A 17,733-nucleotide genomic window follows, 5' to 3' on the forward strand; every position below is an offset into this window, starting at 1 on the left:
GAACTTCATCTGCATCGATGTTAGGAACATAAGTTGTGGTTTTAGGGTTATCCTCAATGGGTTCTAGGAGAAGGACTTGATGAGGTTTGAGTGTTAGAGGCAACCATTTTTCGGGTTAGGAGTTACAAAACGATTTAGAAGGAGTTTAAAACAAATAAAAAGTAGTAACAAAATGAAAGAAAGATCTTTATCTTTCAAAACACTTAAAGAAGCAGTGACTTTGTGATTAGGAAGATAAATTGCTTCAATTAGTTTAGAAGATTAATGTTACCATTGGATTAAGTGGAGAACACAAGAAGTAATGATATTTGACCTATCGCGAGCTCAATATGGTTATAACCGCCAAATTCATACTTTACGGGGCAATGGTGACTTTGCTCATGCGCAAGCGCAACTGCTATTATCCTTTTAGCCAAATTTGAAAAATAAGCAATAAATCAATCTAGAGAGAATCCTCTCCGTCGAGTGAAGAATAAGCGATGTTGGAGTAGCCAAACGAGAGGGTTGATTCTTTCTCAAGACCACTGAATCATAACATCGGTCAATAAAGGCTCAAAATTGTGTCAAAGACATAGTGGGGCTGGACAATGGTGCGTTACCCATGATGCCTTCTCTCAACGCAAATAATCTTTTCGAGGAATGAGGGACATGACATGATTTATGATGGAGTTGTGCATAAAAGAACCTTGTCAACGGATCATGTCGATGAGAGGAGATTAAAGCCGAACATAGGACACCATGATCCCACTACCATGAGAGTTATCACGCAACACCCAAAAAAATGAGCCGAATAGAGGTTACACATTCAGGTTGTGTTTAGACATACCAAATATTAAGGATCAATGTGGAGCTACGCCTTGACTAGTGTGTCAAGGTGTGGAGGAGGAGACTATTGAGTATATATGGCCCACCAACATTGATGCTAAGTTAGTTAGAAATTTCAAAGTTAGTTATAATAGTTTACTATATTCCAACTACTTGTTGAATTGAGTTAGCAAGATAACAATTTTTTTAACTGTCATTTAAACAGGTATATAAATCACAAGTAAGTGAATGTGAACATTCTGAAGTAAAAAAATATTTGGATTGTAGATTGATAACTATAAAGAGTGTATTCTTTGTGCAGATTCATTCTTCTTTAATTCAATATTTTCATTGTGAATCAAACATCAAGAAAATATAACTGGATTTTTTTTTAATATCAATTATCATTACCCATTGTCCAAATCTAAATCTAAATATTATTACTCTTCAACAATGTCCTAAAATTACTTTGAATGTCTAGATCCCATTTCTTCTAGAGCTATACCGCCTACCGTACCACACCACTTATTTGAAAAATTGTGTCACTGCCCATTTTATATTCCTTTGATAGTTTGATTTGCATTAGAAACTTGTACACGAACCAATTTCAAAATCGACAACTAAAAAAATCTAGCCACCATAATGAACAATTAGAAAATCAGCTAACTCTAATCGGCTCGGCTTTATTACGGTGCATCCAAAACATATGGCAGATCATTTCTTTCTATTTGAAAATTTAGGCAGGTTTTTAAAAAACATTCGAATAGCTTTTCAACTCATATGGTTAGCATGTTTAAGCGATTTGGTGTGAAATAAATGCTTGAATTTTTCGCAATCAAGAATAATCGTTACAACAACTTTGGACAAAATTAAGCTTCAATATTACTGGTGGCTGAAAGCGCATAAAATTAATTTAGCTTTTACCTATCACTTGTGATGGCTTAATCCTTTATCTTGCTTGGGAAATACTTTGTAATGAGGTCTCTTTGTCCTCTTTTTCTCTTTTTTGCTATTTGATGTAATGTGATTTTTATCCTGGGTTCGACACTCCTTATGTTGAATTTTCAAAGATTTCGATTAATATATTTCATTTTAGCTTTTTCAATTTTTTTTTTACAAAGAAATCAAGATTCTTGTTGTCTTGTTGAGCACTAACACATTGTCAAGAATAATATTTGGACTCACATAATGTCACACTATAATAATTATATTTTCAAAATTATCGTAATGTTTGAAAAACTATTTTTTTTTTGTGGTGACGGAGTTTGAACCCCCGATCTTGTATATATTATGCATTGTCCATATCAACTGAGTTAAGGTCACGAGGACTGAAAAACCATTTGTTAAAGCAAAGCATATATATATATATATATAGTCGGTCAAATGTCGTGTTTTTTGCGTGTGAGTTTCAAAGTAGTCTTTAAAACTTCGACTGTAGACACAAAAGAAATATTTCATTCCTTTTTTGACGAATTTTATGCAAATTAGTCCAGACATTTAAGGTGAAAGAATATTTACCTTCTTCTTCAAGATGATTTCCTTTATCATCTCAAAATAATGAAATCATAAATGTGTATTATTTTATGACATTTGTGTTTTAAGAATTATGACATTTAGTTATTTTTTGAGACATTTAGTTATTGTCATTCAAGAAAATATAAAATTAAACAATAATGCTATATACAGCGAGAGTTTTCTCGCGAATAACTAACGAACCAAAAATTGCAGTTGTAGCAAAAAAATAAAACAAAAAAAAAAATTTCCCACTTACCAAGTTGCCAAAATAAAAGAAATAGATGTCGTGATGCTTTCTTGAAAAAAAAAAATCGCTGAAAACAGCATTTCCCAAAATTAAATTAAGTATAGTAACAACTAACAAATTAATGAAGATTACAAAAACATGTATTTTCCTGCAAATAAATTTGATTTTTTTTTTCTTTTGGTTTCTAAATTTGATTTGTTTGTTGACAACAAACCAAATTGAAACGTTGTCTTTGATGTAAGGTTGAAATTCGTGAAGGTATCCTTTTTATTGTTTCTCTTATATTTTTAATGTGCTAGAGATTGAGTTTAGATCATCAAAGTTGAAGATTAGATTTTCTTAAGTAATCGACCGTGAATGGAATCGGGTTGTCTTCGAGTCAGACTCAGCTACTCTAGTGCAAGCTCTATCGTCTTCGGGCTATGGTGATTCGGAGTTATATGCTATTGTTTCTAGTATTATTTATCAGTTAATTATCTTTACATTTCAACTTCGTGGTGAAGTTTGTTAGGATACAAGCGAACATGTTGCTCATACTTTAGCTAGGGCGACCTGTTCTTGGGCTAGTCACCGTATTTTTTTATTCTTATCATTCTTGTATTGAACATTGGTTGATTAATGATAATAGTTAAATTTGCTTTGGTTAAAAAAAAAAGTAATCGACCGTGAAGGTACTCTAGTGTCAACCCAATTATCCAATGAATATGATTTTTTAAAAAACAGCGGATTTTGTATGATAATAAATATAAAGCGTGTATTTCGTTGTCCAGACATGCTAATCTTCTAGTTGGTGGTGGTTGTGTTCTCCTCACTAAGTCTTTGTGACTCATCTCTTCATGTTATTCTATGTTTTTTTTTTCTTTCTTCAGAGCAGTTGAGTAGTAACTTGCCAACGGACTCCAAGTTTCTGCAATGTCATTCTTTTGGTAGGTCTCTTGGTTGGCGGCTCTTTTGTTTACGTATATTTTGATGTCATTTGGTGTATTTGCAGCTCTTTTTGAAAGTTTAGGATGTTTTATTTTGAATTGTACAAATATCTAATCATGTCACTTTAAATTTACGGCTGATGTTAATGATTTATAGAGGAGATTAAGATTTTGGAAATGTTAAAAATAGATACTCCCTCCGTCCCATAATAACTGAGTCATTTGCAAAAAAATATTGTCCCAGAAAAATTGATCAATTTCACTTTTCAATACAATATTAATTACTTTTTTCCAATTATAACACTAATTAATACTACTTTCACCACTCTCAATTCAATATATTCTACTTTGCATTTATGATAAAGAAGAATGCTCCAATAGTTGATAAGGCCACTCGAACCCATTCTCTCTCTCTCTCTCTCTCTCTCTCTCTCTCTCTCTCTCTCTCTCTCTCTCTCTCTCTCTCACTTATACACTTTTTCTTAATAAGTATGAAATGAGCCAAGGGCTCAATTAAAATGGGACGAAGGAAGTATATTACTCTTTCAAAATTTCAGTAAACCATGATTCTGAATCGAAAAGTTAGTTTAGAAATTGCTTATTTATTGTTTGGTAATGAGGCTTGCCGAACTATAAGGTATTAGTTCGTGCGCCTCACGATTAGAATTTTGGATCGTGACGTATATGAACAATGTTAGACACATAAATGCATCTTGATTTTAATCTTATTTAGCAAAAATATTTGATTGTGGTATAAATACAGAGTAAATTTCAATGAGAGTAAATATTAATCAAGAGAGATAATATACGTGAGTTGTAAAAGTGAGACTAAATTTCGTGTTTGGATGTACGACTTCAAGGTGCGTGGACTTGGAGACATGCAAAGAAAGGTGAATATACTTGCTCGAGTGGATACTATTGGCTTCATCAACAAAATAGAGATTGAAATGTGAATTGTAACATGAACTGACTTTGGCACCTTAAAATACCAACCAAACTCCAACACTTTATATGACTTTGTTTTCATAATGTTCTCCCTATTAATGCATGTCGACATCATTGCAACATGGTAGCTTCTCCAAGCTGCACCCGTTGCTCTTCAGCCATATTCACTGTTTATGTGATTTTCCGCACTCTAGAGAGCTTTGACTCCGCTTAAATATGGGGCGTTATAATAATTTTTTCTATGAATTTGATGTCAAGGTTCGACTTCATGAGATGACAAAGGGTACTTCCTCTATTTTGTTTGTTACAGGAGTATGGTATGCTTGGTGTTGGAGAAACAATACTATTTTGTAGGATCAACATTGGCGTATTCAAGATGTGGTGCGAAAGACCTTTTTGTTACGTGATGAATGCATTTTTTACTATCCCAATCTTGGTTTGGACCCACACTCATGGCGCCTCTTAGCTCATTGGATCCCCCCTACGGAAGGTTTACTCAAACTCAATATTGATGGTAGCTTTTTAGAAGATTTTGGTTGTTTAGGTGCTGGTGGTGTTGTTCGCAACCACGATAGAGATTGAATAGCTGGTTTTTCTCACTATGATGCTGGAGGTGATGCGTTATTAGCTGCGTTACGTGATATCCAAATAGGTCTTGATTTTTGTAGTGAAAAAGACTATGTCAACATTATTTGCGAGAGTGGTTGTTTGGAAGCAGTTGACCTGATTATTGCTGATCGTGATCATACTTGCACACTTATGCTACTGTCATCCTTCATATTAGAGATGATTTATATGGAAATGAAAATACAACATTGGTGCATGTTTTAAGGAAAACAAAATATGTGTGTAAATTTTATGGTCAAGGAAGGATCTCATGCAAGGTGCTCTGCTCACAAAATTTGTCCTCTCTGGCATGATATCTCTCATCCTCAGAGATAAGTTTGGAACTTAATTTCGACTCTCCCTCTTTTTTTCTTTTTCATTTTGCATCATTAACATGTCTCAAGATTTTGGAGAGGCTTCTCCAAAGGTGTCAATACCATGCTATGTTTTTTTTTTTGTTTTGAAATATTTAAAATAGGTTTTTGATTTTTTTGGCCTAGACACTTTAATTTAAATGATAACAATAACAGTTACTATTTTTGTAAACTTGAATTTGTCAAATTGATTGAGTTTGTTTGTTTGTTTATTTTGTTTTTTGTTGTGACAAATTATCTATTTTGACAAATATGTGTATTTATGTATGTGTTAGATTTTAGATTATAGATATTATCAGTGAGGTTGAGCAAATGTTGAATTTTTATGAATCAATTAGATTAGTTTTAAATTTTCTTTGATACTGTATAGGTTCAACTAAATTATTTTTGACCTATATTTGACCGATCATAATCTTTTAGAGATTGCACATGATTTGTTTTTAAAGTTCTCAATTTTTAAAAATATTCTAGTGTCTAATCTTTTGTGATCTTATGTTATTTTTTTGGATTTCAAAGATTTAATTTCATCAAAATTGTTGGATTCACTAGATGCAGATTGTCATGCAATTCTTCCCCAATGATTAGATTTCTTATATTTTGAATTAACAAACATATCATAGATTTTATTAATTGGTTGTATCTGAATTTTTTATAATTTTTGTTGTGGTTATTTGTTGCAGTAACCACTGCTCATAGTGCACTAACAGCACTGAACTTATTGAGAGAAAACAAAAGCAATTTTGACCTAGTAATCAGCAATGTTCATATGCCAGACATGGATGGATTTAAGCTTCTTGAGCTTGTTGGACTTGAGATGGATTTACCTGTCATAAGTAAGTTATGCAATTCTTCAATCTTATTCTATTGTTATTGATCCATGCATAAAAAATTATTTAGGGTTTTGATCAAAAAATGTTTGATTTCAGTGTTTTCTGCAAATGATGATCCAAAGATGGTGATGAAAGGAATTGAACATGGTGCTTGTGATTATCTGGTGAAACCTGTTAGACTGAAAGAGGTACAGATCATTTGGCAGCATGTAATCAGGAAGAAGAAAACTAGCAAAAGAAGCAATCACGACGCACCTAATTCTGATAGTGGAAATGGGAAAGATTCGGCTGGGACTGGAAATTCTGATCAAATTGAAAAGCCATCTAGAAAAAGGAAGGATAAGAATGAAGATGATGGTGATGAAGAAAATGAGGATGATTATGACAATGATAATTCAACTGCGCAGAAGAAGCCTCGAACTGTTTGGTCTGCTGATTTACACGGCAAGTTTGTTGCTGCTGTTAATCAATTAGGCGTTGACAGTACGTTCTTCCCTCTTTCTTCAATGGCCAAAACTTGTCATCATAATTTTTATCAATTGCTTATATTCCTCTTTTTCTTTCCTTTTTCCGGTTTATCAAAATATTTGTGCAGATTATAGCAATCCAATGTTGAGATTAATATCATGATATGAAAATTAAAATTCTACTTTGTATTATTTGAAGACTTCCTCAAATATTCTTTCCTAAAAATACTTATCTTTAGCCATGCTATGAATTTTTGCGATTCTGAAGTGTTTTTCTCATGATAGTTGTTATCTTACTTGCGAGGCTGTACCGAAAAAGATTCTTGAACTGATGAATGTTGAAAATCTGACAAGGGAGAAAGTTGCCAGCCATATCCAGGTACTTTTTCTTATCTCTTATGCTTTAGCTTTATAAGTTACGAAGCATCGACATAGACACATAAACCTGTAATGAGCCCGACACATGGACACTGCTAATGGTTTGAGTAAATGAATTTAACCACATATGTTGATTAGTGTTGGTGTCGGACACAAAATGCACAGTGTCGGTGCTACATAAATTATCAGTTGTTTCATTCAACAAAACTTACATTTTTTAAATTTTTGTGCAGAAGTATAGACTCTATCTAAAAAGAATTAGTTGTGCGGAAGACAAACAAGATCATATGGCAGCAGCCATAGCTAGTAGTTCAGATGCATCCTATCAACTCAACTGCCAATCTTTCCCAGTGACATTCTTTTCCCACCCCCCATACTTCTCACATATCTTTCATGATTTGTAAATACCTCCCCTCGGATTTTAAAATTTGGAGCGTGTTTTTTTTTGGTTGTGGTCGGATTTAAACACTGGACCTTGCATATATTATGCATTGTCCCTACCAACTGAGTTAAGCTCACGAAGACGGTAGCGTGTTTTTTAGTTTTGTCGTTTAGAAAGGAAAAGAAATTAACCATGGTTCAACCTTGACTAAATATTTTTTTAGGACTTCTATGCAAGTATATTTTAGGATAGAAACAAAAAAAATCAATTTTACACATCTGGATTTCATTCATAATCCAAACATGCCCTATACATGGTTCAAACCACTCTTGTGGCAAAATACAATTTCAAGATTTTTAACACATCTGGATTTCATAATTTGAATGTGTAAAATGCACTTTTTACATATCCGGATTTTGAAATCTTGATGTATTTAAAATCCTAAAATTACATTTAATCATGACTAAAATAATTGTGACTAATTTTTCCCTTTCTAAACGGTGAAACTAAAAAATATGGTCTGGATTTTAATATTGAAACATAAGTTTAATGAAAAGAAAAAAAATTCACACTCTCCTAAGTCTGCCAACGTGCTGGCCCAAATGAAGGAAAATTATTATTTGAATATAAAACGGTTGAACCCGCGTTATGTTTAGTGAATTTCTTATCGCGCCATTCTCTCTTTATCTTATTGCATTTTAGATTTTATTTTTTGAAAGTGTAAAATACATTTAAAAACTCTTATTTTGGAATCCAAAAATATAATGGCGAGAAGCTTGAAGGTCGTGATAAAAAATTCACTCACAGTTATGATCTTATATCCCTTGTATCCACCTCGCCCCTTTTATTCCAAAAAATTAAACAAAAGTGCATTTTTAAGTTTTGTTTCCGAAGCTGCCTAGTAAACAAAAAACATATATAAACATATAATAGATGGGCGGAAATTTGTTATTAAGCTGGTGGAGGAATGGGGATGCAACTTGGGGGAGGATGCCTTTATGACGGAGCTTGATGTTGATTCTAGGCCGGAAACATTTTCACAACCAATAAATGTTGCCGGAATGGATGAGGTTCAAGGGGAATGGGAGTTGGATGATCTTGTTAATGATTTGCACAAAGAATGGAGTCAACATGAAGGGAAGAAGGCAGTGTCACAAAAATATGTTGAATTTATGTTGAACAACAAAGCTAGCATGGTAAACGGGGAGGATTTTTTTACAGTGCAGCTATCCCCCGTGTTACAACCTTTATCGAATTCTAAAGTGATGTTGTTGAGAATTCAGGTGAGGACAATCAAAAGAAGCACGCTGATAGGGTGAAGGATAGTAATAATCCGGGTCCTTGGAGCATTGATTGGCTTGCAAACCAGCAGTCTATAGCGGATGGTGGTATTGTTTTCACATCCTCGCACAATAATGGCAAGAGCGGAGATTTTAAGGCTGAAGCTGTTTACGGTCAGGCACGTTACAAAAGAATAAGAAGAGTGGATTTGTTAAACATTTGGTTGGATTTATGAAAAGAATTGCTCGGATGTCGGCTACGGCTAAAATAATTGAGTGGTAAAAAAAGCTAAAATAATTCACTCAACTTAGTGTATCTGTAACTCTTTGAAATTTTAAGATGTTTTATTTTGAATTGTACAAATATCTAATCATGTCACTTTGAATTTATGTCTGATGTTAATGATTTATAAAGAAGATTAAGCTTTTGGAAACGTTGAAAATACAAATGTTACTCTTTCGAAATTTCAGTTAACCATGATTAGATATTTGTACAATTCAAAATAAAACATCTTAATTTGAAAATACAAATGTTACTCTTTCGAAATTTCAGTTAACCATGATTTTGAATTGAAAAGTTGGTTTAAAAATTGCTTATTTATCGTTTGGTCATGAGGTTTGCTAAACTATGAGGTATTAGTTCATGCGTCGGTCACAATTAGAATTTTGGGTCGTGTCATATATGAACAATGTTGGACACATAAATGCATCTTGATTTTAATCTTATTTAGCAAAAAATATTTGATTGTGGTATAAATGCAGAGTAAATTTCAATAAGAGTAAATTTTAATGAGCTGTCAAGAGAGATAATTTACGTGACCTGTGAGAGTAAATTTCGTGTAGAGTGATGTGGAAAATATCTGGAATACTTTGTTAATCACAGCTTTAAACATTTATGGCAAGAATCAAGAAATCAAGAAACATAATTAGAAAGATATTGTTTCTCAAACAAAAACACACGTATAATGTTCGTTGGAAAACATAATATTTAAGGTAACAACCATAAAAACATCCTTAATATTTGTTGTGATTATTTTTCTCATTGGTTAGTATTTAACTAGAAAGGAAGGTTCATAATCCTCTACACTGTTTCACTCTCCATAGTAACTTTCATGTACCTTCTATTTTACATATATACTTCACAACATTCTCTTCTCAATCATTCTATCTTTGCATTCATCACTTGTTATTTTTCTCTTTGTCAACCGAAAATTCTTCCTTAAAAATCACTCTTTTTTTGCTTTGGTTTCTCAAGATGAATGATCAGTTTCCTATAGGAATGCGAGTTCTTGCGGTTGATGATGATAGAACATGTCTCAAGATTTTGGAGAAACTTCTCCAAAGGTGTCAATACCATGGTATGCTTCATCATCAACATCATATATATTATTGTTGTTTTTGTTTTATTTTGAAATATTAAAGATAGGTCTTTGATTTTAATCTTGTTTTTTTGACGTGACAAATCTAATCATAGCTAGGGTTTTGGCTAAGTTTTGGAGATACCTATATTTATGCATATGTTAGATTATTATTTTCAATGAAGTTGGGTCATTTTGAATCAAATATCTATTTTTCAATATTATGTCCAACACTCCAGCCAATGCTTGTAGAAATCAATTAGATTAGTTTTAAATTTTATTTGATATTGTTTAGGTTCAGACTAAATTATTTTTCATCGATCACACTCTTGATTCTTTCAAAGATTGGACATGATTTTGCTTTTAAAGTTGCAATTTTTTTTAAATATCTTGTGTGCCTAATCTTTGGCGATCTTATGTCGTTTCTTGGATTTCAAAGATTTAATCAGGTGTTGTAAGATATAATGTAACTCCTTTTCAATTTAACATTTTATGTTCTGATTGTATAGGCAGTGTATCATTTAATCCTTAAAAAAAAGAATGATATTAGTTTTAGTTATGGTTTGTTAATTTGTTTCAGTAACCACTGCTCAAAACGCGATAACGGCGTTGAACCTGTTGAGAGAAAACAAAAGCAATTTTGACCTAGTAATCAGCAATGTTCATATGCCAGACATGGACGGATTTAAGCTTCTTGAGCTTGTTGGACTTGAGATGGACCTACCTGTCATCAGTAAGTTATGCAATTCCTTCGACCTTATATCATCGATACATGTATAAGGAATTATAGTATTTTGATTATAAAGTGTTTGATTTCAGTGTTTTCTGCGAATGATGATCCGAAGATGGTGATGAAAGGAATTGAACACGGTGCTTGTGATTATCTGCTGAAACCTGTTAGACTGAAAGAGGTACAGATCATTTGGCAGCATGTAATCAGGAAGAAGAAAACTAGCAAAAGAAGCAATCATGACGCGCCCAATTCTGATAGTGGAAATGGGAAAGATTCGGCGGGGACAGGAAATTCTGATAAAAATGAAAGGGCATCTAGAAAAAGGAAGGATAAGAATGAAGATGACAGTGAGGAAGAAAATGAGGATGATTATGACAATGATGATCAAACTGCGCAGAAGAAGCCTCGAACTGTTTGGTCCGCTGATTTACACCGCAAGTTTGTTGTTGCGGTTAATCAATTAGGCGTTGACAGTACGTTCTTACCTCTTTCTTCAATCCGCAAAAACTTGTCATCCTAATTTTTATCAATTGTTTATATTCCTCTTTTTCTTTTCTTTTTTTCCAGTTTATCAAAATACCTGTGCAGATTATAGCAATCAAATGTCGAGATTAATATCATGATATGCAAATAAAAATTCTACTTTGTATTATTTGAAGACTTCTCAAATATTCTTCCGTAAAAATACTTATGACTAGTCCTAGGGCTGAATAGTTGTTATCTTGCTTGCAGAGGCTGTACCCAAAAAGATTCTTGAACTGATGAATGTTGAAAATCTGACAAGGGAAAAGGTGGCCAGCCATCTCCAGGTACCTTTTCTAATCTCTTATGCTTTAGCGTAATAAGTTACGAAAGTCGAATGTCATGCTAGTGTCGGACGCCGGATGCACCTTCAATCTGGAACGTCGGCGCTAAATAAATTATTAGTCTTCATTCAGGAAATCTTACATTTTTTTAATTTTTGTGCAGAAGTATAGACTCTATCTAAAAAGAATTAGTTGTGCGGAAGACAAACAAGATCATATGGCAGCAGCCTTAGCTAGTAGTTCAGATGCATCCTATTTAAGAAGTGGAGTTGGAGGACATTTGCATACATTGAATGGCTCTACACAGTTTCATAACCATTATAATCCTTTCAGATCATTTCCATCTGGTGGAGGTATGATTAGTAGTTTCAACACGCCTAATAACGTGAATATGCATGGATTGCCTTCTTCTGGAACTCTTCAGCCGATTCAGACACATAATTTAAACAACTCAACAGATGATCAGCTAAAGTTCCAATCGGCCCTAACTCGCGGCAATCCAAATGATGTTCAAAGAGATATCTCTATTAGTCCTATCCAAAACATGACCAATAACCTCCCAAATTTCAGTTTCACAAACAATCCCTTGATGTTAGAAGGAAATCCTCAAGAAAAACAAATAGGTGAAGGATACAAAAATTTAGCATCTCAGAATTCACAGTATTTCTCTTTACTTGAAAACAGAAGGTGCAATCGTATTTGGTCAAGCACAATGCAACTACCTGGAACAAGCTCTTATCTTCCAAGAGAATCTTTTAACCATGCTGCTATGCCTCATCTGTCATTTCAAGGTTGGGATAATAACAATAATCATGATGGAAGTCACCATTCTTCTAATGTGATCGGCAATTCAATAGGCTCTTCTATGATTCCTGGTATGAATGTTGTTGAACAAGAAGGAAACTTGGACTACAATTATGGTGATTCGGTACAATGAAGGATGACACGATCGCAGACTTAACCGAAGGGCCGTCATTTGAACTACATCAGGTATATATGATGAACAACCAGATGAAGTCTCAAAATAGATTATTTCATTCCATCAAGAAGAGCTTTTCTCAAAATATTTGTGTAAACACATTGGTGTTCACTTGGCTCAATAGCGCTTCAGGAGTTGATTCGATTTTTTATTTTGGGTAGACATGCTTTATTTTTCTTGCAAATTGCTGTGGTCCAAAAGCAAGAAGATATAATTACTACATATGGCAATAGATACTTGGTTTTTCTTATTTAAAATGCAAATACTGGCTTTTCATATAATTCCTTTATTGTTTTTTTTAGCATGTCATGCATGGTAGATTGTGGAATGTCAATATTTTTGCTTCTGATGTTTACATATTCCAAAACTAGTCTCATGAAAATCCTATCATCGGTGTGAGGCGCAAATTGTTGCCACCGAAAAACAATATCAGTAGCATTCTGCTCTAAACTCTTGTCAACTTAAAAAACTGTCACGTTTTTTCGCACCGAAACAAGTTTAGCAGTGTATGATAAAATGACTCCAAATTAGAACTCCTCCACCATTGACATGAACAATTTTAGCATCAACATGTTATTAACTGAAAGGAGCAAAATTCTATCAAACTTCTCATTTCAATTGAATTATCTGAAAGTGAAAAGTTATAGTGGAATTTCCTCTTTTCAGATGGTCTCATTTCAATTAAATTGATGTTAAAGTGAAATGATTGAGAGCATTTTCCTCCGTCCTCGCACTCTATATGACTCATCACATTGACAATATTATGAATCTTGCATAAACATAACATTATGTGTTAAACGCAACTAATTAAAAACTCAAGATAACATCAAAATATATTCAACACCATCAAGATGGTCTCACTGTCACTGTGACTCTGCATGAAGTATGCAACCAGGAGTAACCAAAGTACATACAAAGGTTGCTTTTCCATGAAAAAAATTAGATGTTATGAAATTGCACTCTTTGTCCAATCAGAAACCAAAGTTAGTTCCTTCAGAAACATGTGATTGTGGTCCTTCCAAGTCCAAATAATTCAATGTAGCCTTCAATATACCTATGAAACATGGACACTTCTTGGATTAGGTGTGTCCCGGTCTCGGACACATGTCGTGTCTGACACCGACATATATAGCTACACTGAATTATGTGATTTTCTCAAATTATTAGCGGTGTCGGCGTGTCAGTGTCCGTGTTGTGTCCGTTGTCCGTGACTGTATCCGTTCTTCATAGCCACATACTCATGATTTATGGCTGCTCTTATTTTCTCAAATATTTCTTCATGTCTTGCATGTTCCTTGTGTCCACTGTGCAATTGTGTCATACCATCTTTTGTTTCCTCAATCCTAAAGCTTTGGTCGTGGCCTATATTTACATACTACAGTAACAGCAGAGCTTGTAGTACTCAATGGTCAAATTTTATGTGGAAGATAAAACCATAATGCCATATCATTGAGAGAGAGAGAGTATGAACTGGTTATTACAATTTTACTCTTTCCATGATGTGATTACATATATAATTTAATAATATTACAAAAATTGTATTAGTAGATTTATTTTATAGATAGATTTTAATTTTGACATTTTTTTTATTCGTTGGCCCGATCAAAATGCATTATTTGATATATTTTTTAAGAGAAACATTTTATTAAAAGAGTTACTCTGGTCTCATATTTCTAACATTTATTTTTAACATGTGTTTAAAAGAGCAACTGATGCACAAATTTTTTCTGTCAAACTAGGGTGTTCTTTAAGGTTAGGTGTGACTTTTTGAATATTTTTTTCAGTCGGAGACTGTGTTGAGGCTTGATACTCCAGGCTCAGCTTGTTCCTCGTGTTCTTTTTTCCTTTATACCATTCTACCAAAAAAAGTTACTCTAGCCTATATTGTAAAATAAAATAAAAAATCTAAAAACCATTTTTTAAGGATTAAATGCAGTTTCGGTATCGGTACCCTATTTTAAAATTTTAACTTTTTGATTTCCCTATTTCAATTTTTCTAACTTTTGATGCCCCACCTCACTACAATAAACTTGACTTTTAGTGACATTAAATTTCTGTAGGTAAAAGTTCTTATTTACCCACATATTTTTTGTTGCCGCTATAATCTACGGTGACGGATTTCACTCGTCAGACAAAACCTTTGGTTTTACTTATAGATTTTAACCGTATGTATTGAATTTAATCAAAACCTACAAACCGTTGGTCTAGGTATTTGGGTCACTACCTACGGTAAAAGGACTTTTGCCTAAAAAATTTATAGTCACTAAAAGCCATATTTCTTATAGTTGGAGTGGGGGATCAAAAGCCATAAAAAAGCTAAATAGAGGGACCAAAAAACTAAATTTCAAAATAGGGGAACAAAACTTCATAAAAATAAAAGTAGGGGTACAAAAAATGCATTTAAGTCTTTTTTTATTTGTATGAAACTATGAATCAAACTCAAGTTAACTTGGTGTCTCATAGTCTATGCATGTAAAAACAAAATGAAATGTTTTTTTATTTGTAATAACAATTTACATACTAATATTTACCATTAAAAAAGTAGACGGTGATTCAATCGTTGTCGATTCAACAAAAAGAAAGAAAAATTCACATCAATGCATCAAAATTCAACTTATATTTACTTTATCATATTTATTTATCGAATCAACATCAAATATATTGAAATTGCTATTTGCTAAGTTGGATGTCATGGCTCAGATTTGAATCTCAAATCCCTTACTTGTGTGTGTGATATTTAAAGTGATTTGAACCCAGATTTAAGTCATTATTGTTGCATTGGTAAGAAGAACATCAGAGAATCTTAACTTCAAGAACCGACATCAACAAACATCAACATTTTGACCAATTTTCAAGCACCGGTCAACCATAAACCACATAGAATGATAGAACACTTTCTCATCCTAGCAAGCTTTGTCACCAATTATAGTCATACATATCTCGAGATTATTAATCTATACAGTTACGTGGAGGGTATACCCGGTTCAAGCCAAAAAATCTTCTCATTTAAAACCTTCTTTGCATACACTATTTTTAGGAGTAAATTTTACATAGTCGCAACCTGACGTGAAAAATATTTAGGCACAAACACAAATAAAAAACAATTAAGAAGGAAATAATTTAGTCATCTTATTTTTCAACTCTTCTCTTTTATTTTTGTCTTCATTTGTGTGTGCGTGACAAAATATTTTTTATTTGGGTTTGTGATCAAGATTTGCTATATTATTCGGCAATCACTCTTTGTAAAGATGAGTTTTTATTTTTATTTTTATTATTATGGAATTTGATGTTGTTGTTGTTTTTATTGTTGTTGGAGATGAAAATTGGAGATGTTTTTTAATTTTTGGGTTTTTGATATTGAAGATTAGAGTTTTTGATAAAGATGATATGAATTTTTGGGTTTTCATTTGACAATTTTTATTAGAAAAGGATAACGTCAGCATTTGAAAAGGATAAATGATTGAGATGTAAAAAAAAAAAAATGGAGTAAAACTTTAAATAAAATTAAGCTAAGAGGCAAATTGTATAATTTTTTAATTATAATATACAATAAATCATTATTTACATTTGAATAGAAGACAAGTGGATAACAAGCTACGCCGCTAAGCCTTTTTGGATGGCAAAATCAATCCTCTTAAACACAACATTCATGATCGTATGAGACATGATATTGTTATGCATGATCTTTTGAACTCTATGTAGAAGGTCAACAACCTCTGGTGCTAGGAAACCGAAAGTATCAAAAGCAAATGGTATAAAAACTATTGATTGTCAGAACACGCTCACTTTCTCATGTTTGGCCACTTTGCTTGATGCATCTTTTAGGGTTGCATGTAAAAGGCCCGACACCTAATCACACAAGTGGTGAAACCCAAATCAAGTCTAAACGTTTTCCTCATACCCATCCGTACACCATGACATCCGCAGACCTGAATATTGATATCTAGTAGGTCAGTCAAAAAGTTCACAGACGTCTTCTTCGTTAATACGCCTGCCCGTCTGAATATACTACGTGTTCACTCTGTATAATGAAATCGAGACGTTGACTTTCATGATATGGTTTGCTATATTTTCTTTCCTATTTTGATGTTAGAGTAAATTTCCGTGGCAAATTTTTTATATATTTTTTTAAAATTGGAAAAATAAATAAAAGAGATTAAATTTCCGTGAGACTTTGGCCGATCTATTGTGATGTTTGAAAATATTTGAAACAATCTTAACCATAGCTTCGAATATTTATGGCAAGAATCAGGACGACATATTTTTCGGAAAATAGAATCAAGAAACATTAATACAAAAATACTCTTTCGCTAACAAGAAAGAAGATAGATGTTGAAAATAAATAAAAAAATAAAAAAAAAAAGATGTTGAAAATAAAATTTAAGATAACAACCATAAAAACATTAGCCTTTAAAAAAACCGTAGAAAATGAGACGCAAATATTAATCCAAAAAGATTAACATTTATCATTAAAAAAAATAATTAACACATTTTTGTATATTTATTGCAATGATGAAAAAAACTCTCCTTTTACACCATATCAATTTTGAATTGGAAGAAAACTATCTTAATAAATGATATTTTTAAAAGTATAGGGGATTTTGTATAATAATAAATGTAAAGTAAAAGAATAGCTAACATAATTCCCTTCTCGTAAAAAAATAAAAATAAAACTAACATAATTCCCTCGATTTTTCTTAAAAACAAATAAATAATTCCCTCAATTTTAAAATACATTTTCAAGCACAGTTTTAAGATACCCCTATTCACTCTTTTTTCAAAAAAAAAAAAAAAAATCTCCATATTCACTTTTTTTTTTTTTTTTGGATAACAAGAGGGCCTAATTCCAAAAAGAAAGAAACTACCGCCTAACAATACACGGAGTACAAATATTAGTTAAATCAGTTAAAAATAACATACTAATTTGAGCAGTACAATGCTCATATAATATCAAAATAAAACCCTCCATCACAAGCTATATTTGCCCGTCCGTAGCATTAGCTTCTCATGATACTCTTTGTATGATGAAATTTGTACTTTTTCTTTCATGACAATTCAATGTTAAAATATGTAACGTAGAATATTTAAAACTCGTATATAAAT

At 32.6% G+C, this 17,733-nt stretch overlaps 2 protein-coding genes across 2 annotated transcripts; both read left to right on the forward strand.

Moving 5' to 3' along the window:
• The first annotated feature begins 4,653 nt into the window (after window positions 1-4,653).
• On the forward strand, window positions 4,654-7,496 carry LOC25481956 (two-component response regulator ORR24). Its single transcript, XM_024777590.1, has 7 exons — window positions 4,654-4,695; window positions 5,448-5,483; window positions 6,097-6,250; window positions 6,344-6,475; window positions 6,662-6,730; window positions 7,017-7,093; window positions 7,326-7,496. The coding sequence occupies exons 1-7, from the start codon at window positions 4,654-4,656 to the stop codon at window positions 7,494-7,496; spliced, it is 681 nt and encodes a 226-aa protein (XP_024633358.1).
• A 976-nt stretch (window positions 7,497-8,472) lies between these two features.
• On the forward strand, window positions 8,473-12,588 carry LOC25481957 (two-component response regulator ARR1). Its single transcript, XM_024777593.1, has 8 exons — window positions 8,473-8,665; window positions 8,758-8,933; window positions 10,010-10,112; window positions 10,693-10,845; window positions 10,932-11,063; window positions 11,250-11,318; window positions 11,578-11,654; window positions 11,815-12,588. Exons 1-8 carry the CDS (start codon window positions 8,473-8,475, stop codon window positions 12,586-12,588), a joined length of 1,677 nt encoding a protein of 558 aa, XP_024633361.1.
• The last annotated feature ends 5,145 nt before the right edge of the window (window positions 12,589-17,733 follow it).

Source organism: Medicago truncatula, chromosome 1 (genome assembly GCF_003473485.1).
Source record: "Medicago truncatula cultivar Jemalong A17 chromosome 1, MtrunA17r5.0-ANR, whole genome shotgun sequence".
Taxonomy (NCBI): domain Eukaryota; kingdom Viridiplantae; phylum Streptophyta; class Magnoliopsida; order Fabales; family Fabaceae; genus Medicago; species Medicago truncatula.